The sequence below is a fragment of the Mandrillus leucophaeus genome, unplaced genomic scaffold, assembly GCF_000951045.1.
Source record: "Mandrillus leucophaeus isolate KB7577 unplaced genomic scaffold, Mleu.le_1.0 Scaffold533, whole genome shotgun sequence".
Lineage (NCBI taxonomy): Eukaryota > Metazoa > Chordata > Mammalia > Primates > Cercopithecidae > Mandrillus > Mandrillus leucophaeus.
The window spans coordinates 1329353-1352045 of NW_012105731.1; the positions used below are offsets into that span (position 1 = coordinate 1329353).

At 55.0% G+C, this 22693-nt stretch overlaps 1 protein-coding gene across 1 annotated transcript in view; it reads right to left on the reverse strand.

Annotated features, from left to right (window-relative positions):
* The window catches only part of IGSF9B (immunoglobulin superfamily, member 9B), a 36565-nt gene extending 14080 nt beyond the window's left edge, over positions 1-22485 (reverse strand). The window contains exons 1-15 of the mRNA XM_011997198.1: positions 22262-22485; positions 20405-20551; positions 14609-14760; positions 14185-14302; positions 12861-13002; positions 12425-12570; positions 9685-9827; positions 9254-9394; positions 9052-9168; positions 8653-8803; positions 7381-7492; positions 4671-4846; positions 3481-3707; positions 2561-2645; positions 300-461 (exon numbers count right to left, since the gene is read on the reverse strand). Of these exons, the coding sequence (XP_011852588.1) occupies positions 300-461; positions 2561-2645; positions 3481-3707; positions 4671-4846; positions 7381-7492; positions 8653-8803; positions 9052-9168; positions 9254-9394; positions 9685-9827; positions 12425-12570; positions 12861-13002; positions 14185-14302; positions 14609-14760; positions 20405-20465 (1933 nt within the window). The 5' untranslated portion in view covers positions 20466-20551; positions 22262-22485. The remainder of the gene's footprint in view (positions 1-299; positions 462-2560; positions 2646-3480; positions 3708-4670; positions 4847-7380; positions 7493-8652; positions 8804-9051; positions 9169-9253; positions 9395-9684; positions 9828-12424; positions 12571-12860; positions 13003-14184; positions 14303-14608; positions 14761-20404; positions 20552-22261) is intronic.
* Between the last annotated feature and the right edge of the window lie 208 nt (positions 22486-22693).

A 22693-nucleotide genomic window follows, 5' to 3' on the forward strand; every position in this document is an offset into this window, starting at 1 on the left:
AGCGCCGCCGCGCGGGGAAGGAGCTGACAGGGCCCCGGAGCGCCGCCGTGCGGGGAAGGAGCTGCTCACAGGGGGCACCTTTGGCCCCTCCCTTCATGCTAGCTTGGGCCCCAGCAGCCTCTCCCCGACACCCCTGCTTCTTACTCCCACCTTCAAATCAAGTCTCACTGGCAGCTCTACCCACAAGATCTCAATGTCCCTATTTCCAAGGGGGGCCATGCTAAAATTGGTCCATCTCTCTTGATGGGGAGCTTTTGAAACCGGACCAGGGAGAGCAGGGGAAGGGGACAGACACCCACCTTTTTTGCGCTTGAGCTTACGCTTGCGCTGCTTGTTGACAAAGCAGGCAGCCAGGGTGCTGAACAGGATGGCAGCTGCCAAGAAGCAGATGGTAGCTACGATTCCCGCCAGCACAGGCCGCGCCAGCCCTTCCTCGGTCAGGTCCGGCTGCGGGAAGATGTCTGCAGGGAGGGTGGGGAGCACTCATGAGCCCATCCTTCCCCGGGACCTCACCTGCTCCGACTTCAGTCCCCAAGTGTTTCACCCTGCCTTTGTAGAACAGACAGTATCAAGGCTCAGGCTCCAAGCTGAACTCTAGCACTGAGGAGGTCTGGATGGTGTCACGAAGAGGAAGCAGATAGGAGAGTCTACAGAAGTCAATCTCTCCAGAGGGTATAAAGAAGAAAACATCTATGCCTACCCCCATGGGGATGATGACTTCAAGAGTAATCCATACTTATCTAGGGTTCTGCCTTCTGCAAAGTACCTTCACGCACATTATCAGCTCTTCTCATGTTAACCCCATGAGGTACACAGAGTACACATACTGGTCTCATTCTCTAAATGAAAGGGCTCTGATCCGCTGAGTTGGAGAGACCTGCTTATGTGAATATTGCCATCAGTGCCCAAACCAGAATGCAGCTGCCTGCTCCCAGTCTGGGATTTCCTGCCTCACACCACGCTGTCTCTACAAAAGGAGAGCCCAGGTGTGAAGGCAACTTGAGGATAAAATACTACCGCAGGAAGAGGGATTATTACTACAAAATTCAGATCCAAATGTATTTAACCCCTTCTAGCACAGGCATGCAATGTCCTGAAGATTCGCACCCTGGTCATCTCAGGTACGGAAGTACCCTAGAGCTGGCAGGGACAGCAGAGATGGAGCCAAATCTCTTGTTTCACTCTAAAGAACTGAACGTCCTCCTTTCCTGCCCAAGTCCACAGAGCTCGTTATGACCGAGCCAAGACCAGACCCCAGCCTACCTTCTTATACTCATTGGAAAGTTATGTAAGTGCCACTGCTTAGGTTCAGCAAAGGCAAAATCGATAGATTGTAATGTATTTGGCCAGAATTCATTGCTGCATTGATAATAATAATGGATAAAAATTATCCAGATGATGCTGATTGTCTGAGGGGAAAATGAAACCTACAGCCTTTGGAAATGGGGGACCTAATACAGGGAATGCTGAGGCTGCTGCCTCCTCCTTCTCCCATGTGGAAGGGTCTGATGAGGCACATTTCCTGCCAGGAACTGGCAGAGAGCTACTGAGCAGAGAATTGTCAGGGGTGGGCCCACACAACACCCCTTCTTCAGCTCCAGCCTTAGCTGCAAGCTCTCATCCCTGTTCCTCCAACTCTGGGTCTATTCCCCGGAGAGAAGTCAAGAAGGACTGTGGGTTCTGCTACCTGTAGGACACAACTTTGTTTTTTAAAAGCCTGTTGGTGCCTAATGTGTAAAGCAGAAATCGCACTCCACACCCACCCCTGCTCTCATGCTCCCTGCAGTGTGTCCACACCAGCACTTCCCCAACTCTACAAGTCCTGCCGCATGAGCTCCTCAGACGAGGTTGCTGCCACCTGTTCCCAGGAGTCTCTGGGTGAGCAGTGCCCGAAGAAATGATGCCATCACTTGCTTATAAGCAAGAGCCTTTTTCCGTACCAAGGACACCCCTTCACTGGCAGAGGAACCCTGCTATGTCTTAGGAACTATAGCTGGAGAGAAGATGTGTAGAAATGGGACCAGGGCCAAGAGAAAGAAAGATAAATGGAGAAAATGCTAGGGGGTTGGCTTTGTTTAGCCTTAAAAATCTAGAGAGAGGAAGGGAGGGAGGAAAACACCAAACAACAATTTTCCCAATAAAACCCACATAATTAGAAAGAAGTCTATCACAAGCATTCGATAAACATGGTTGACCTGTTGTTTCCTCCGATTCACAGCCCCTCCCCCACAAGAGGAAACTGAAAATGTACAGCAAATAGCACTTCAATCAAGTCCTTTTTGACTACTATAATGAGACGATTAGTTGAATTTATTTCTGTGGCTGTCTTATACAAGTGTCAGAAACTCAGCTTCTGAGCTTCACGAAATAGCACGCATCATGGAAATATGGGTTTGGTGGGCTTAAGAAAGGCTACGACTCACACAGCTGCTGCAACCAGGCACCTCCTTAGTTTCCAATCCAGCCTCTCCTTGTGGAGTCGCTATTTCACAAAACGACCCCCATGCAGCTCTGGGGCTTACGTCCCTAGAGTTGCAAGAGCACCCTCAACCCAAAATACCTGTGCTGGAGACGCCGGCGATGTTGCTGGGCTCGCTGATCAGATCCTGCATGACGGCCAGAACCCGGAACTCGTACCACGTGTCCTACAGCACCAGGGACAATACCCAGTCAGCCGAGGGACCTGAGATGACCACTATCCCCACAAACACTCATCCTGCACACAGCCTTGCAAAGGGCAGGGTGCCCAAAGCACGAGAGGACTGCTACGCGTCTAACGCTAAGTGATGGTAGCACTGGCCAATTGCTGTGGTGTAAACACTCTTACAATGGCTGACTTCAAGCTACGAATGTGAGGTCACCAAAAGCACTGGGAAGAGATATGTACAACAGGCTCTCCAGGGCCACTGGGAGCCCACTCCAGCAACCACTATTAATAAATAAGTGTCCAGGAAGGAAGACAGAAAGATAGATGAGATTGTATCTTACGAAACCAGCTGCTTCCTCTCCCCAGCTAGATATCCAAGTTTAACAGGGCTACTGGAAAAACGGATAATGCACTTTCCTCCAGGGACTCTAAATTATTGGAGATGGGGTCCTTCCTTGGACAAACCTAGAAGAGAATTCTTCCTGGAATTTCTCTGCCCATCCCAGGTTAGGCTTAGCAAGGGGCTGGGGTCAGTGCTCTGATTATGCCTGCTGGCCACTCAGCCTGCCCTGCCCAGTTTGTGGCGGTGCTGAGGCCCTCAATAGAACACAGGTCCCTGCTGCCCCGGAGCTGGCCCCAAGCCTGTGGATCATGATCTGAGGAGTCCAGGCCTTGGTAGCGAGTCTGGGAGAACCCAGGACCAGTGGTGAGGAGGTACAGTATGTGGCTGGCCTCACACACCCAAAGTTGGTCACTCAAAGCTTCCAGTGCCTCTGGAGTCTTGTCACTTCCAGGATTTGGGAAGCAGCAGCAAGGAAGAGCAAGGCCCTCACCTGTGACAGATCCTTGGCAAAGAACTCTCCATCAGTGCCGGGGATGGCATCGTCGAGCATCTCCCAGCGCTCCCCGACGCGGAACTCCATGATGTAGCGGTCGATGGGAAAGCTGTGGTTGGCAGGCGGAAGCCAGGACAGGAGCACACCCTGCTGAGTCCGATTGGCTATGAGGCACCTCGGTGGGGTGACCAGCACCAGGGGTTCTGGAGTTGTAATAGGGAATGCTGCGGCAGGGGAGGGAGAAGAACCATAGCGCATCAGCAAGGCCCAGGGCGGCTGCCGCACTCCCACATTCCCGTGCACACGTCAGGGCCCAGAGGGAAGCAGAGTCAGGGCCTGGGGGCCCAGGGCTTCAGGGTTCTGTCTTCAGAGTACGTCTAAAGAGCATACATGAAGGAATCGTGTACTGCGAAAGGGAAGAGAAATGGGAACTATGGAGAAGGAGGAATAATTAAATGTTATCAAAGTATCTCCTGTGCTCTTCCAGGGAGCTAGGGATATCTTCTTTCTCACAGCACAGCAGTCGCTCCTTCCATTCCCTTCTTGGCCGGGGCTTGGGGTCAACATGAGGCCCCACAGAGGTGCCAAGGACTGGAGGTGAGCATCCCAGACTGCTGTCTACCTTGGCGGAAGCTCAGGAGCGAATTCTGGGAAAGGGGCTGGAGTCGGGCCACCCACACCACCTAGGAAAAGCCTGTTCACAGCAGCCCTTTCTCTGGCTCCAGAGCAGAGCAAACACAACTGTCGCCAGGCAGGGAGGAGTATGAGACTGCCTCCAGGAAGGTGACTGGGAAGACTCCACAGCGGGAGGCAGCCACATGCCTACCGCCCAGTGAGGCTGGGGCCAAAGGCAAGAACCAGCAGGCGCTGTCAAGGAGGGAGGATGCCCAATCTCCCCTGAAAGCCACAGAAGTGGCAAACACGTGGCCTGACAAGGAAAGAGAAAATTCTAAGTGTCTTTCTTCCATCTGAAAAAGCAACAGGAACTCGGCCAACAGCACTCTGATGTGGGGCCAGCAAACCCCACAGAGGCCACAACAAATCCTCACGGGGAGATCAGACAGCATGGCTCCATGGAACACTCAGCAAGGTACCCGGCACGCAGGAAACCAACTGCTAGCTGCCTGGGCCACTGCCCCCACCACCTCTACAACCCCGGCTCCCAACATCCCACCCCGGGCCCTCACCTAAAGTGTTCACAGTGACCACCTCACTGAAGGCGCTGGTTCCCAGCTTGTTCTGGGCCAGGACGCTGAACTGGTACGCTGTCTCAGGCTCCAGGGTATCCACCAGCAACCAGCTGGGTCCTGGCGGCACTGGCAAGGACAGCCAGTCATGGGGCCCAAACTGTGCCCGCTTCATCCTGGCCAAAAGAGAGAGACAGGATAGGGGACGAGGGGCGGGGTGGGTTACACTGGAGAGAAGACGGTGCATGCAGGGTGCTCAGGGAGAAGGAACTGGTGGGCCTGGCGTTCCCAGGTTCAAGGGCAAGAAGAGGGCATGGCCCAGACTGTGCCAATCCTCCTGATGCCGGGTGACCAACCGCAGCTGGCACCTTTTCTACCAAAGGGGCCTTTAGGTGCAAGTCATGCTCAGCACACTGGTCCAATTGATTACCAGCTGCACTAGCAGAATCCCACCCTGGTCAAAACCCTAAGAACAAGCTCTGCCTGGAGAGAGTAAGGACACTGGGGTGTGGAGAGAAGCAGTTCAACAGTGGTGGGATGAGGGAAGGAGCCCGGGGGACCTGGCTGCACACACCCCCAGGGACAGCCAAAGTAGGGCCTCGGGTAACCCACAGGGCTCATTCATCCAATCAGATTTGAGTCATCTGAGATGTCCGGGGTATAAGACCACAATGACCAGGGGTTTCCCCACAGTGGGGCCAGGATCCCTAAGGCCATAAGGGTTGGAAGTCACATCAGGAAAGTCACACTATGCATGGAGAGTAGGAAGACAGGGCCGAGGGTGTTCCCTTGTTCCATAAGCTCCCAACTCCCAGCAAAGTCGGTGGGCTATGGGTGCAGTGCCGCCACGTCACCACAAGGAGGAGACATGGTCCTGTGGGACTGGCCCTCTCCTTGCAGCCCTGAGCTGTAACCTGGTGGGTGCCCTCCAGGACCCGCTCCCAGGCTCCTGGCTCACTAACCCAGGAGGGTGAACTGAGGCAGCAGAAAGCAGAACAAAAAGAAGCCGGCGCCAAACGTCGGAGTCAGTACACAGAGTTAGAGGCAGGCAGAAAGAAAGGAGACATCCCCACCTCGGCCCCGCCCTTCCCTGCCCCAGGCAACAAAGCAGCGGAGCCACGTGTGGAAAAGCAGTGCAGACGAACAGCAGCGTGGAGCAGCGCCGCAGGCAGCAGGGGAGCCCCAGTCCACGCCTGAGCCCCCCGTCGGATGTCCAGACCTCCCACCCAGGCATCTCCAATGACAGCTTGGCCACACCAAATGTCCCACCCTGGCCACCAAGGCACTGAGCAGCACCAGTCTCGCAGCAGCCACCAGGCAGGCTGGTTAGGGCCCCCACGCTGCTGCGGGAGGAACAGAGTAAAGGGATAGGAGGTGAGCTGCTGCAACTCCCATCATCTAGGTGCAGTTCTCCAACTCAGAATCAAGACACCCAGGACACTCTGTCTGAGAAGTAGCCACCGAACCACCCTGATGGGAAACAGGGCGGGTTCCCATCTCAACTTCCCCTGCTGCTGAGAAGTGGATAAAGGGGTCTCCCTGAACCCCCTGAGCTGCCTCTGGCACCTGCCTTTTCCTCCTCCCCAGGCTCGAGTTAGCTTGGCTGGAGAGACACGTGCAGGCGAGACAGGTCTAAAAGAAGGCACTGAGGGGCTCACCCTCCTAGCTCAAGGCTGTCACACCCGGGGCAGGGCAGGTGGCTGCCACTCTTGACTCAGACAGGAGTGTGGGGAGGGGAAGCCCTGGGGGCATGGGAGGAGTCAGCCAGGCTTCTGTCTCCTCCCCTCCTGTGCCTCCTGCCCTCACCCCGCTTGGCACATTTTTGAGATCTCTATCTACCGTAAGGTTTGCGCAAAGATCTCAAATCACTGCATCTGGCTAAACTGACAACAGAGGAATGAAAACAATCGAGAAACACATGGTCCTAGAGAGAAAATGCAGGGGCTGACCCCAAGGCCGGGAAGTGAGCATCACCTCTCCACACCAGTTTCTGTGGCCAATGGGGAAGAGACAGAATAAAAACTAGACCACAGGAGGTGGGGAGGGTGAACACGTACAAAACATAGTGAGAAAGAACCAGTAAGACCTGGTATTTGCCAGCACAACAGAGGATTACAATCAACAATAATGTATCATACATTCTTCAATCACTATGAGTATAACTGGATTGTTGGAACACAGAGGACAAATGTTTGAGGGGTGGATACCCCTTTACCTCAATGCGATTATTACACATTGCCTGCCTGTATCAAAATATCTCATGTACCCCATACCTATAAATATATGTACCATGTACCCACAAAAACTACAAATACAAAAATACAACAAAAAATTTAAGCTCTAAAAACTAGACTCTACACTTAAGGCTGGGCAATTTCACAAAGCCCTTGAAGGGCAGAAGTCTCTTCCAGGCTCCAGAGGAATCCAGAGGATGAAGCAGGACACAAAATGAGGCAGTAGATGAGCAGGGAGAAGGCACAGAGAGGCCCAGACCCCTCAGGCCACAGGGACACAGCCATGCCCAGAGTCCCTTCAGACCCCTCCCGTCACCCTCAAGGACCTCATCACTGTCTCAACCCACCTCACTCTATGCAGGGCCAGGAACTGCAGACTCCTCCTACCTCCCCCCACCCAGGGTGGCCTGCAGGCAGATGTGGGAGGGGAGAAGCAGAGAGCAAAGCATGCCGGGGTGACTCACAGAGGTCCGTACCAAACTGAGAATGTCTGCTCGTAGCCTCCATCATAGCCTGGTTCCCAGGACACGTTGGCAGTTGTCATGGAGACCTGGACCCGGACACTGCCCGGGGCATGGGGGCTGGTGCCTGGAGATCAAGTGGAGACCTCTCAGACTGAAAAGAACTCAGCCATGTGGCTGGGTGCCCACCGTCTCGCTGTGGGGAACCTGAGAGGCTGAAGCGCATGGCAGCGGAGCGCAATATTGCAAGTGAAGGGATAGGGGCGACGGGGTGCTCTTAGGTGCTGACTCCCCTGACCCTACTGGTTAGTGGGGTTGGAGCAGGAAGTCTGTCCCACTGTGCGGTCTAGTCCAACTAGGAGATCACATAGCATCAGGAATGGGTCCAATAGAAACCAGAGCCCTCCTCGTCCTGGCCCAAATCCTGTGCTTCTCTGGTAAGCACAGAAACACTCCTAAGGTCGCAGGCACAGCCACAGAGTCCCCTCCTGTTAAGGTTCTCTGGCCTCAGGAGACACCCCAATGCCGGCGTGTGGGCAGCACAGCACAGCAGTCAGGAGCCTCATCCTGGCTTCGATTCCCGGATCCACTACTTCTTAACCATGTGACGCCGGAGAAAGCGTTCGGGTCACGCCAACCTCTGCTTCGAGGAACATACACTAGGGAAAGCTCAGCTCGCACCTCCCGAGTTGTGAAGGACGAGCTGTGCAGACCACTGAACCTAAAACTGGTGGTAAAGGCTCAAAAGGCGTTGCCTGTGACTGTGATTGTAGCCATCAGGACCCAGGACAGGCTGAGAGGGTCCAGGCGAAGGTCCTGGGACACGCGCCTTGGGCAATCAGAAACAGGAACACCCAGACACAGAACACCAGCAACCTCCTCCTGCCCAGCCTCCGCACACCAGGCCTGGCCTGCAGGTCTCAGCTCTGCCCTCATCTGAGATGCTGCACAGTCCCCGTCTCCCTCATTCCAGTCCTCCAGCTTTCCCTAAGGCCCTTAAAGGCTCTGCAGTCCCTTCCAGCCACACAGCCACCTCTTTCCCAGGTGGGCTGCTGTGGACATCAGGCCTGTCCCTAAAAAGACCTCCCCGAGGACAGGAGCCATGCTGCCCTTCCCTGACAGAGCCCACAGGGGCAAAGGCTGCAGGTGCTAGACTTGGGGTTCAGGGCTGGACGGACTTAGGAAGGATGCCCGAAGAGTGCAGTGGCCACCAGGGGATGCCCCCAGCGTCCAGCACCCCACCCCCAGCCAGCCTGTTCTGGCCCCAATGCCCTGTCAGACACGTACCGATGACGGTGAGGTGGGTGCTGGCAGTGATGCTCGTGACCACGTTGGTGGCAACACATTCCCACTCCCCGTGGTCCTCCTTACTCAGGGCACGGAACTGCAGGCTCCCACTGGGCAGGGCACTGTGCTTGCTTCTGCTGGGCTTCCCTACCTTGGTGAACAAGGGGCAGGGAAGAGGGTGGGAACAGAAATGGGGGTGAGGAGAGAAGCCCGAAGTGGATGGGAAGGATGCGCCTGAGACCCCAGCCCACCCATGCTGCCCCTCCTCCTGAGTGCCTGCTGCTCTTCAGGGTCAACTCACTGCTCGGCATCCAGCCTGGTCAGGGCAGGTCCAGAATAGAACTGCTCCCTGTGTCCTCACACCTCCCCGCAGCCCCAGGAGCTCCAGGGCCCAGCTACCTTTCTCCACGTGATGACAGGAAAGGGGTCCCCCGCGGCCGCGCAGGGGATAAGCAGCTCCCGGCCAGCCTCCTGCCTATACTCCCAGCCTGGTAGCACCGTGAAATAGGGGGGGTCCTGGGGAGGAAAGCACAGGCACCCTCATGAGGCCGGGGATCCAGGGGCCCAGCTCATGGAGGCGGTCACAGCCCCAGGACCTCACCTTCAGGACAAGCCTCGCAGGGGCAGACTGGCCCATGGTCCCCAGGGTGTTGTAAGGCACACAGGTGTAAGTGCCAAGAGCCTCCTCTGTGGCCTCCTCAATTCGAATGGAGCCATCCTCCATCAGGGTCCAACCCAGGTTCTGCCAGACACAGATGATAAGGCAGGGAACGCTGGTCAGAGACTCCATGCTCCATCCCAGGCTGGGTCCCAGCTGGGCCAGGCAGCACGTGGGATGGCATGCAGCTCCAGCCTGGGGTGGGCGGTACCCACAGACCCCCAGAGACCAGAGACCCCTACGGAAGCAGCTCTCTGTTTGCCCAGGGCTTTTGGAAGGGGCCGTGAGTCCTGACAGAAATCCACAGCCCAAGGTGGCATCACAGTACTGGGGGGAGCCCTCACTCCATCCCTCAACACGCATCTCTCTAGCACCTTCTCGACCTGCAGGGGGCGGCCGTCCTTGTTCCACTTGACCACGGTGGCTGGTGGTTCTGCATCCACAGGGCAGCGGATGTAGCCATGGATCCCCACGGGCACATAAATTACAGGGGGCATGTTGAGGACACGGGCTGGGTCTGCACAGAGGAAGCACAGGTGGGAAAGCAGACAGACACAGGGAAGAAAGGTGAGAATCCAGGCCGGAGGCAGCCCATGCACCAGCCCAGGTACTCGGAACTTCGGTTCTGAATGTCTGGAGGCACTCAAAGGCACGTCTGAGCCTGCTCCCATCCTCAGTGCCCGTCATGCTTCTGCCATGGACCTCACCCACTGAATGAGGTCTCTCAGTGCCCATTTCCCCCAGTTCCTAGACCCCGAGCCTCAAAGCCAGCATTTGCCCACACTCTTTCCCAACAGCTCCTTATCCCAAAGTCTTCTGAGCAACAAGCAGTACCTCCTCTCTACATCCTAAGCCAAAAGAAGAACACTATCATAGGCTTAACCACAAAGGGGATATTTTTCCTCCCCATTCTGCTGGTTGTCCAGCCTTCCTTAGATTCAGTTTCCCCATCTGATTCTGCAGTTGAAATGCAGAATCAGGCCAGGTGCAGTGGCCCACACCTGTAATCTCAACACTTTTGGAGGCAGGGGTGGGAGGACTGCTTGAGGCTAGGAATTTAAGACCAGCCTGGACAATTTAGTGAGACTCCAACTCTACCAAAAAAAAATTTTGAATTATCTGGGCATGGTGGCACACACCTGTGGTCCCAGCTACTCTGGAAGTTGAGGCAGGGGGATCACTTGAGCCCAAGAGTTTGAGGCTGCAGTGAGCCGTGATGGCACCACTGCACTCCAACTTTGATGACAGAGCAAGACCCTGGCTCTTGGAAGAGCAAGAAGAACCTCACACCTCTTGTGATGCAGGCTGAGTCACCTCCTCTTAGTACTCCCCTATTTCCCCTGAGGGCTACGGAGGAGAAGGATCCAGAACTAGGAAGGCAGTGAGGATGAATGAGCTGGTATCTTTTAAGCATTTTGAGCTCTTCAGAGAACAGCATTACATAAATACCAGGCCGAGTTATATATTTAGACATAGCTTCCTACTTTTGTATGGTAGAGTTTTTTTTTTTTTTCTCCAAGGTTTTCAAAGGGTTTATGAATGGGAAATACTCTGAACACTGCTTTTTAGCAGAAATAAAAATCCTTGTCTCACCCACCTGTAAATCTCAACCCCCTGGATTTTCTTTGAAGACAGGAAGGAGGTGAAAAAGGACAAGGGGGAGTGGGTGGTGACGCTGGCACTGGGGAGAGACAGGGAAAACCAAAACATGTCTCCAGAAAGACAGATGGCCTATGGCTTCGAGGAGGGGCCTTCATCCTGGCCAGCTCGTCTTCCAAAGGCCACCTCCTGTTGGCTCCTCCTGCCCCACCATGGCCACCTCCGTGCCAGGTGGCACAGCCTGCGTCCAGCACAGAGGGACGGGGCGCACCTTTGTGGTGGACGGGTCTCTCCTTCCTGCAGTTCTTGCCCACCCCAGCACAGCTTGGGCACATCCTAAGTCACGTATGAATAACTTCTCGACTCGCTTTTTCCCGCTGCAGGTCTGGGGAGCGAGATCTGTTGTCCTGGGCCTCACGGCTCTCTAAAGCTTGGGCCTGGGGATACAGCACACCAAAAGTCCTTTAAGTGGCTGACGGCAGAAGCAGAGAGGCGATGCACTCCGTAGAGAGGAAAGGGTGAGACTGCAAGGTTAGGGGTCCAACGGGGCTCAGCAGGCGCAGCCAATAGTGGAACGTCCACATCCAGCTCTGGGCAGCAGTCGGACCAGCTCCACCTCCAGGGCCACCAGCCATTCTCCACTTGTCCTCAGCTCATACACTGACCCCAGTCTCATCTCCAGACTGTTCCACTTCTCACCCCTGCCACTCCCTGTCACTGGGTGTGAGCAATCCGCCCACACCAGCCGGCAAATGAGGGAGAGTCTGTTGTCTACAGCAACAATGCCAGCCTTTGTTGCCTGAGTGACAGGGCCATCCACAAACCAAAAGGAGGACATTACTCCTCATTACTCATCCTTCTCTGTCTCAGGGCTCAGCTTGCCAGGGGGCGGGAAAGCAACTGGCTGCTCAGTATTAAAGATCAGCAAGCTGAATAGTGGTACTTGCACAAAAGCCCTCGAACATCTGGGTGAGGAGCAGCTCATTCATCTGGATCTCCAGCCACCCAAGAGGAGAGGCCGCAGAAGCCAGAGTGAGTGGGCATAGGAGCTGCAGCACATCACCCCTGACATAGACACGGTGTGGAAAGGCAGGGAGTAAGGCTAGGAGAAACCCAACCCTGCGTGGGCCTGGGCTATGCTCCGTAAGACACCTGAGAAAAGAGCATCAGAGAGCAATTGGTTCTGGCCACACAGGTGCAGGCCAGCCTTCAGCCCGAGGAACGCCGTTCAGAAGGAACTGCGCAAAGGTGTCTTCCTGAGTGCAGCCTGCACTGAGCTGATGAGATGCACTGGTTGAACAGCGACGCCTGGCCAATGAAGTAGGAGCTGGTCCACCCCGACTGGCCAGGGCCTCGGCCTCGTCTCCAGCCGTCCCTCCTTTTTCCCTCATTCATTCCTCCACCCACACACCCCCAAATGATGCTTGGTCTTTTCTACCCTCCAGCCTACAGTCTGGCTAACACCAGAACCTTCTGGAAGCCCCACCACCCAGGCTCCTCCGCACCCCTACTCACACTGCACCGTCAGGTACGCTGAGGCGGAGGGGGAGCGCCCCAGGCTGTTGCTGGGCACACAGGTGTACTTCCCAGCATCCTCCGGCTTCACCCGGAAGATGATCAGGGTCCCATCGATTAGGATGCGCACCCTCAGCTTCAGGTCACTGCAAAGCGGCACGGGGACAGGGGATTGGGTGAGCAGAAGGGGGTCTTGCCACAGACACACAGTCACCATCACTGCCCCAGATGTGGCATGGAGACCCCATGCCCCTGGCATCCCCAGGGCCCCTCCATGCAGACCCTGGCCTTGGCATGTGAGACACATGAACCAGATCGCCCACCTCCCCCAGCTCCAGGAGCCGTGGGCAGCCTGCCCATGCAATTTCTGCTCAGGGGCCCTGCCCGTGGGGACCAGGGTGGCGACCTCATTGAAAAGCCAGAGCAGGGCGCTCACTTCTGAAAGTAGACGTTCTCGTCCTGCCAGTACCAGGTGTAGGTGAGGTTGCCCGGATACGCCTCTGCCCGGCAGGTGAGCAGAGCATCCTGGGAGATGTTGACGGTGATGTTCTCAGGAGGGGAGACGATGAAAGGGGGCCCTGGGGAGAGCAGGGAACAAACCTCACCTCACCTGATCAGGGACGGCAGCAGCACCCAGGCCTCCTGGGAGCCCTCAGTGCCTCAGTAAGGGGTGTCCTGAACCCTGCAATGGGGGCGGCTGTCATGGAGACGCTTCCAGATGCTGTCTGTGCTCAGGCATCCTGTCCACTGCCCCTGCCCCTGCACCTAGCTCCCCAGACCAGCCGCCACACACACCCCTTTCCTGCCCGCCTTCTCCCAGCAGAGCCCAAGCCAGAGATGCAGCAGGGAAAAAGGCAACTCTTTTCAAATCTAGAGCAAGGAATACTCCAGTCTCAAGGAGTCAGGGCCGTATGCTGCTCCCCAATCAGAAATCAAGAGGGCAGCTGGGGGTGCAGGGGCCGAGGGGTAAGCAGAGGGTGAAAGTCCAACAGTCCTGGTGCTGGCTGCACAGACAGAGAGGGCAGCTGTGGCCAAGTCTCCCCTGAGAGGGAACAGCTTCCATCCAGGCTGCTGAGGGACCTCTGGCCCTGGCTGCTGCTCGACACTCATAGGCAGGAGGAGCATGCAGCCGCCACCAACCCCCCAACCCCAGAGTTCCTCCAGGAGGCAGGGCTGGGGAGGCTAAGCAGGGGGCCGAGCTCAGCACAGGGTGGAGACCCCCCCGACCTGGACGCTGCCCCATCCTGCTCAGTTCCTGGCCCCTCTTGGGGGACTCTGAGGCTCCAGGCAGGGCAGACTGGCATCTCCCTGTGCTGACTATACAGACCCCGGCTCTGCCAAATGCCCACTGTGTTATTTAAACGTCTGGGGCTTGGATTGAGTTTCTATCTTTATTTATTGATGCCGTCACTAATGGATAGACGACCCGAGGGAGGTCTCCTCTCCCAGGGAGGCGGAGATATGGTAGAGATGCTATCTGAACAGAAGGAGAAACCAGAAACCCACACAGCAGGGGCCTCTCTGCCACGCCATGTGGTGCCCGGCCACGGCCTGTGGGCCTGGCCCTCTCCCAGGCAGCCAGTGCGGGAGCTCTGACCAGGATAGCAGGCGGCACACAGGGGCCCCACACAGGTCCTCATGGCCACCTGCACCTCCACCTAGCCCCAGATGAGCCCTGGGAAAATGCCCTTCGTAGCTCAGCCGGGCTGGACATCCCCGCACGCGTCCGGGGGTGGAGAGGCGGAGGAAATGGCTCCTACCTTGGACAAGCAGGTGGGTGGTGTGGACAGCCTCCCCCTGAATGCTGTACGCTCGACAGGTGTAGGCACCTCTGTCCTCCCGACTGACCGATGTCACTGTCAGGCTGCCATCACTCACCTGGGGCCAGAAACAGATGGAGCTCAGCACCCACGCTCGCACCCACCGCTGCTACCCTCCAACAGGGAGATGCAGTCAGAGATGCTAAGGTGGAGATGACCGCAGGGACACATGCATCTGGGGGACACGAAGGGCAGATGCCCCCTTGCCCACCTCCCGCCAGTGACACAGAGACGCCTGCAGTTGAGCCAGGCCATGGCTTTCCAGCCTCCTCTGTGCTTGTGCACGTAGCATCAGGGGTCGGCTGCAGTGGGAGGCTGCCCTGGAAAACAGACTTCAGCGGCCCCAACCTAGAACCACACTCACCTGGTATTTCCCACTAGCACCGAGGAGTGTCCCCTCCTTGAGCCAGGTGACAATGGGCTTGGGGTTCCCAAAAGCTGTGCAGGTCATGGTGATACTACCACCCTCCTTGGCCTCGATGTACTGGGGGGGTGTTTCTGTAAAGGTGGGAGGGGCTGCAAAGGAGACCACAAAGGTGAAGGACACGCCATCAGCCAAGTCACTGCCCTGCAACAACAGTGCCTGCCCCGCACATCACCCTCACTGCAGCTCTGCGGAACGCAAGGACAAAGGAAGGAACGTGGGGATGGGCAAAACGTTCTGCGAACCACCATTACTGGCAGGGAGACGTGCATCCAAACTCAGTCTGGCGGGGTCCAAATTCTGCACTGTAGCTTATTCCCAGTTCACCGCTGTTTACTGAGCATCTACTCCAGGGTGGCCCCTCAAACACTGTCTGCTCCCAGCTCCTCAGGCTTTCCTACCATCCTTCAGTCTTTCCCTTTATGATGATCCATGACACTCAGGAGCTTCTACTTCTTGAATCCCAGCTCAGCCAGGCCCCCCATTTCCAGGACACTTGCTGTCGAGCCCCACCAAGGCCTAACACAGATGCAGGCCAAGGCTATGCGGAGCCATATTTTCCCAGATTCTGCTGAGAAAATCATCCTGCTTCCTCCCTCTCTGGCTTCCACGGGTGAAGGTGGACAGCCCACCCAAAGGCCACTCCCTTCTTCATTTTCCTCTGATTATGCCAGGTCATCTTCCCCCCTGCGTTGGAGATTTGATTAAAACTCCATCCTGTTTGGATAATCGGCTTTTAACAGACTCAGTCCCATTTGCCTGAGCTGCTTGTAGAAGCAATCCGGTCAATCTTAACCCCTTGGACTATCAGTTCCACAGTCTTCTGAGATGGCAAGGAGGCCCCCAGTTCTGAACTCCGGCCCTGAGGCCCACAGCACTAGGCTGGCGCAGGTCAAGCTGAGCTCATCTCAAGGTACGTGAAGCTCAGAACCCAAGTTCAAGCACTAGCCTGCCACTTCTGGTAGCCTTGACAAGCTACTTGGCCTCTCTGGGTCTTACCTAAATACCTAAATCCCCCACCCTCCAGAAATGATGTGAGGAATAAACATGTAAAAAGGAGCTTGTAAAATGTACAAATTGCCAGTAACACCGCCATCACTATCATCTCTTCCGGAGCCGCTGAGACACTCACGGGAAGCTTTGGGAAGAGTCGCTCCTCCCCACACAGCCCTGCCCCAAGAACTAGTCACGGTGCTATAGGATCTGGTCCTGCCTGTAGCACCAGCCTCCTCTCCCTCCCAGCGCACTCTAACCACACTGGCTGTCTTTGTCTTCCTCAAATGCGCCAAGAACTTCTGATCTCAGGCCCTTTGCACGTGCGGCTCTACCTGCCCAGAACTACATACCTGGATCTTCCTCCTTTGGTTCATGCAAGTCTTTGCTAAAATGCTGCCTGACCTGGGCAGCCCATCCCATCTCAGATGGCACTTCCAGCATTCTCTGCTCCCTGGTGCTGTTTCATTTCCTTCAAAGCACATGTCACTTACAAGTCTCTCTCTCTCTCTCTGTGTGTTTACCTGTTTCTTACCTGTCCCCTTTATTAGGATGGTGGCTCCTTAAGGGCAGCCCCGTTTTGCATATAGGTCACCACATGCCCAGCTTTTAGCATAGTTCCTGGATGTAGTAGCCAAGGGCTCAGCAAACATTTGTCGAATGAATGAAAGAATGAAACAAACAAATGAGTGGTGTTCACACATGCACAGACCTACAGGCCAGCACCAGTGCAAACACAAAACACTTCTTAAGAGCAAGACCATAGTTACACCACTTTCATCTCCCATCTCCGAAGCCTGCAGCTCAGTGCAAGCACATCGGGGCACACAGGGGGTGGCCACTGAATGAATGCAGGAGCACGCGTTATCACAAGCAAAAACATGCGCCTCGCACGTCCTCACACGTCACCACATGCAAAAACATACGCCTCGCACGTCCTCGCACACGTCATCACATGCAAAAACATACGCCTCGCACGTCCTCGCACACGTCATCACATGCAAAAACATACGCCTCGCACGTCCTCGCACACGTCACCACATGCAATAACATACGCCTCGCACGTCCTTGCACACATCACCACATGCAAAAACATGGGCCTCGCACGTCCTCGCACACGTCACCACAAGCAAAAACATATGCCTCGCACGTCCTCGCACACGTCACCACATGCAAAAACATGCGCCTCGCACGTCCTCGCACACGTCACCACATGCAAAAACATGCGCCTCGCACGTCCTCGCACACGTCACATGCAAAAACATACGCCTCGCACGTCCTCACATGTCACCACATGCAATAACATACGCCTCGCACATCCTCAAAAAAATCAATTCTTATCCAGTGCCTAAGAATATACTAAAAATAATGGCAAAAAGTCATTCAAAGTCCTTGTAAAGGGGTCCTGGGATCCTCACTTGCAGGCCTCTTCCCACTGAGAGTGTGTGTCCATCTCCGACACAGCCTCTCCCTGCCCAGCCTGCCCCTTGAAATACAGTTAACACAGACACTGCCTCTATTACGCCTGGTGCCAAGCTTAAAAGAAAAGATAATAAATTAAATTTACATCCTGAAGTGACAAATTACTTACTAACTACATAATTACTTTATTATTTAGGTGCTAATCAGGAAAGTACGTTGAACAATTTCTAGTTTTCAGGAAAATAATGGTTTGACTCTCAATTATTTACTGAATTAGATGTTAGCTTGCCAGCTGCATTTCCAGGCTTAATTCTTTTTTACAAGTGCCCTGTAATTAATAGTGCAGGTTAGTAATAGGCTGCCCTCTCCTCCACGTAATTCACCAACCTAAAGGAAGGCTTGGCTCAGGCTTTTGGGGTATTTTATATGTGATAAAGAAATAATTGGGTCTGTTTCCACCCAACTGGTCTTCAAAGAAAACACAGAAGGAAAATGAGACAATTTGTAATTCTAATTGTTCACTGGCCTTTCATTTTCCAAAGGTGATCCCTGTCAGAAAACGCCTGACATTAAACATTCTAGTTTGAAAGCAACGGAATGCTGGTGCTTGGATTCCTTCCTTCAATAACAGAACTATTTATGCTGGAAGGAGCCTCGAACTTGGGAAGAAGAGAAAGGCAGAAGAGGAGAAAGGAGATCTCTCACCTCGGAAGGGTTGGTTCTGTTCTGCCCGTGTGCAGGTAGGTGCCTTGATTATGGAAAAGCATCGTTTATCGCCAGCCCTGGTTCTCAAGCCTGAAGCAGATGGTGCACCATCCCCAGCTTTCCCGCCCAGCACTTCCCTATGAGCAGCCTACCCGCGTTCCCTGAATGAGCCGCTCTTCCTGCTCTGGGCTTCCGAGCACGCTTGTCTCCTCTGCCTGGAGGACCCTACTCCACTTTCCACCTGCACATGACGACCTTCCCTCCCTAGCCAGGTCTCTGAAGACAGGCCATTTCTTCAGAGAAGCTCTCCCTCCTTTGTGCTCCCAAAGCCATATTGCAGTAAGCTCTGGATGTGACAGTCTCTTGAAGTCTCCTTAAGACCCAGGACAGGGTCATGCCTCCTGCTGTATTCCCAGAGCCTGCCACAGAGTGCACGTCCAAAACTATGTTTCGAATAGATAATTGTTGGTAGATTCGCAGAACTACCAAAGTCCTCTACACCTTCCGGCCTGATATCCCTGCTACTAGATTTTCATCTGACTTTGTTTGTTTCCTCTTGAGAAGGAGGATGGCCAGCATCTCACACATAATTACCCACATGTAATTAACACTCCAGACACTGTGCAAGATCCAGCATTTCACTTAGTCCTCACAACAACCCTGCAAATCGTAGTCACTGCTTTTGTCACTGAGGAGCCGGAAGTCCGACAGGTTAAGTAACCTTGCCCAGAGCACACAGCTAGCACACAGTGGGTCTATGAAATGAACCTCATCTTTTAAAGGTCTTGCTCCATGCTTATCCCACTCAAAGCAATTATGAATTCCCAAAGAACCCATTCCCACTCATGCAAACTAACACAGATACGCTCTAGAACATAAAATTGAAGTGAGATTCTACTTTCCAGTCATACGCACGTCCACTGAATGCCTGGTGTCCCAGGTTCCTGAAATGAACACTGCCAACCAGGATATGCAAAAGAACGGAGGCAATGCCCCAAGATGGTTTCACCCCACCATTCAGAACAGAGCACAGGAGAGAAGGGAAGCAATGTGGGGACCCTCAGCCTGGTGTTCATCGAGGCAAGATTTTAGCAGCAGATTTGCCTTTCTAATTACACTTTGCTTGGGTTCCTATTCTTTGCTCACGCAACAGCTGGCACCAAAAGGGGGTGACTCAAAAGTTTGGCAGGTGGTCGGAACAATCCCCCCAAAGATTTCAAATATGCTTCAGTCAGTCTCTTGGGACTGATTGACAGGAGCCAGCCACCTCCCACAAGGAGGGCTGGGCTAGGCAGGCTGGACGCACACCAGCCTAGGGCCACAAGCTTTAAGGTTTCTTTCCCCAAAGCCAGTGATCTTGCTAAAACATAACATACTCTGTTCTTCCAGGACCCCAGACAAGTTCTCAGGCCCAAAAGGAATACAGGTCTGCCCCAGCCCCCCTAGGCAGGGCAGACAGAGCCATCCTTCAGGGCAGATCAATACTGAGAGAAGCTTCCTAGCCAGGAACATCAATTTCTCTATTCTAACCACAGCATCTACAGTCTCAATGACCGTAAGCTGTATGTGGCACACCCAAGCACCCACGCTGTTGAAGCCTCAATAACTAGTACAGTATCTGCAACACAACGATGGCTAGATACAAATTTTGTCATCAATGGAATAATGAAGGATATATTACTAATTTTTTGGCCAAAAAACGAAAAGAAACGTTTTTTAAAACCCGCTCCCCTCCCATCACGGGGACCACTTCTTCATCTTTTCTCCGTGGTTCCAGTCTTCTAGCTCCTCCAGAGGACCTCCTTCCAGGGACACAAAGAGGAGACTCTCCCTCCAGGGAGACCCCGAGGACCCAGCCCCTAGTGCTGTCACTGCCGGGGACTCAGGCCCCCGTCTAGCCCAACTCCCAGAGCTCAGCAAGCTCTTGGGGCTTCCTTGCCCTTACCCAGACCCTTGAAAAGCATCTTCTCCAGCACAAGTCATTTAACCTGAGTTGTAAGTAACTGATGCCCATTAAAACTGTGACTCTTCCCAGGATGCTTGCATTTTACTACCTGGTAAACCCCACACAAGCAGGGACTGTTTGTCAGTGTTTCTCCATCGTCAGCTGCAGAGCTGGACACACACTATACCCTTGGTACATACTAATCAAATGTGGTTAAAGAGAACCAAAATATCAATCTAAAAAGAAAGACTAACTCTGAGACCCCAGGAATTCCACCAGAATTGGAGTAGCAGGGTCTTCCCAAGGCTGAGAAATAATCCCAGCAGTGACCAATTTTGCCACCTTAAAGCTTCAGCCCTCTGATTTGAAGCAGCAGCTTCCCACGTCCCTCTAAGGACTCTGACAGCACCACACGTGCAGGGAGCTGCTGCTCCAGGGCACCTGCACTGCCTGCAGAGGCTTCGGGAAGATAGCAGAGGGACACTGCAGGAGCAAGCTGATGTCTCATGGAACCACAGCAACAAGGAGAGGGCCATGGGGTGGGGTGCGGTTGGGAGAAGGGCTTCCCCTGGGGCAGGCCCTCGGGGCAGTCCTCCAGGCCCACCCCAGAAACAACCCTCAGGCACCACTGATGGTGAGGTGGACCCACCCCGGAAGGAGCCCTCACTCACCGTTGACGGTGAGGTGGACCCAGCTGCCGTTGTGGAAGGTGTCATACTGCTGGTCCAGCATGAGCACTTTGCACTCGTACCAGCCCTGGTCCTCAGAGCGAACTTGTTCCAGCCGCAGAGATGCCTTATCATGAAGACTGGCCCGGCCTGGGGGAATAGAGCAGACAAAAAGCCCCACAGGCCATCAGGGAAGGCCAGCAGCTCCCCACCCTCTGCCCCAGCTAAAGACAGGGGACCCCTCACAATCTTCATAGCATTCCCTATGGCAGGGCCCCAGAACAACAGCTGGACCCACCTCCAGCAGCAGGTGGCAAAGGAAAGGGCCTAGCACCTTGGCCACAGAGCCACTCTCCCGCCCCAGCTGGCCCTGCCTCAGCCTGTAAGGCAACTCAATGCACTTGGCACTGAGAGCAGCCTCAGTTCCTTAGAATACTCTCATTCTTTTGGAGGTCTCCTGGGACAAAAGTAAGTCATGATGGATACAGAGATGAGAAGAGATGAAAGAGACAGAAAGAGAGAATGAAAAAGTGCCAACAGAAGAGGATGGGTGGGGGGTCTCCAGCGCACCCGGGAGCACCTCCATTCAGTTGAGCAGTATGCCTATCCCAGTAGGGTTCCCAGGACTGGCTCACCCAGCTTCCCTCTCTAGAGCAGAGGGAAGGCAGGCTGGGGACCAGGATGCTAGGGTCCTCTCCCGGTCCTGCTGTCAGTGCCAGAGAGACTACGTATCCTACTAAAGCCCAGTGACCCCAGGAGATGAGGGCGGCAGGGCCCAGAAGCCTGAGAACAAGGAATGGGTTGGCCCTCAGAGCAAACATCCTGGAGGCACCGTTCCTCAGCTCCAATCCCCACCCCAGCAGGATGCCATCTGTGTCTCACATGCGGCAATGAGGAGGCCAGAGGTGCAGAAGCCCCTTCCATGATGCCAGCAGGGGGAAGCAGCCCTCAAGGTCAGCCCCCCACCTCACCCACTCTTAGCTCACCCCTCACCCCAGCCAGTATCACAGCACCTCTGCTCTCCTCCTTGTCCTGACGCTGGCAATCTGCCTAAAAACTAGACTCTCAAAGCCATCCCTGGCCAAAAAGAGAGCATGAGACATAGGCACAGGAGCGAAAGAGACAGGGACGGAAGCATTCTGAGAAAGGCAGGGCAGACCTCAGAAGCCACCAGCAAAGATGAAAGTGAAGGCAGTGCCCTGCCTGCTTCCTCCCTTCCTTTCAACCCCAACACACGCTCGCTCAATGACACGCACACGCACGCACACACACACCCACGCCCTCCTCTCCCGCAGGCTGGGGGGCAGGCAGTGGCAGTGAGTCATGAGGCCTTTGGTGGCAGGAGTAACTGCCAAGCAGGACACAGACGGGGCCAGGAGAAGGAGAGGACAGCATGACAGAGGAAGCAGAGACCAGGCACCCGCAAATGGTGGGGGGCCGAAGATTCATCCATACATTCAGGATGGGAAGGAGCCCCGACTTCAGAGCCAAGAGGGAAGGGGTGGGTGCAGCCAAGCAGGGAAGCCACGCTGGCCCAGGGCTGCCTGACTCAGCTTCCTGTCCACTCCATCCCCTCTCCCACCCAGGCCTCTCCAGCTTCCCCTATGGCTCCCAGCCCACTCCACACCCCAGGCGGGTTTTTAGGCTGTTTAGAAGGGCTTTACCCTGCATCACCTCCACTTCCCTCTCCTCCCACCGCTTAATTAGAACCTACCAGAGGACAAAGGATGGGAGGAACCAGGCAGAGACGGGGAAAACAGAGATAAAGAGTGGTCAGGAAAAGGTAGGGGCCAGAGGGGAACCATGGAGGAGCTGACTCCAGATGGAGAAGGTGCGGGAAACAGGGTGCCCAGACCTTACCTGCATACTCAGGGTCCACGTGCGGGGGGTAGTAGCCAAACTTGATGAAGATCGGGATGGGGACCCCGAACTTGAACCACTCTACGACATAGGGTGGGGGCTGTCCCGTCACTGGGTGGATCACGTCGCATCGCAGGACCACGCTCTCCCCAGCTCTTGCCGTCACAAACTCCGGCTCCTCTCGCAGGCCGTGGGCGCCTGATGGGGACAGCCAGGTTGGACACAGAAAGCAGGTGACAAAGAGATCCTGCCCCAGCAGCCCCATGCCCACGTCACAGGGTGGCCCCGCCTCCCACCAGCTGCCCTCCATGGGCTACCGTGCCCTCCCAGGAGGGTCTCACGCGCACCTTCCATCCCTCTCCCCCTCGCTGCTCATACCTCCCTCTGTCCTGGGGCCCCCAAACATCCACAACTTGGGGGAAAGGAAGGGAG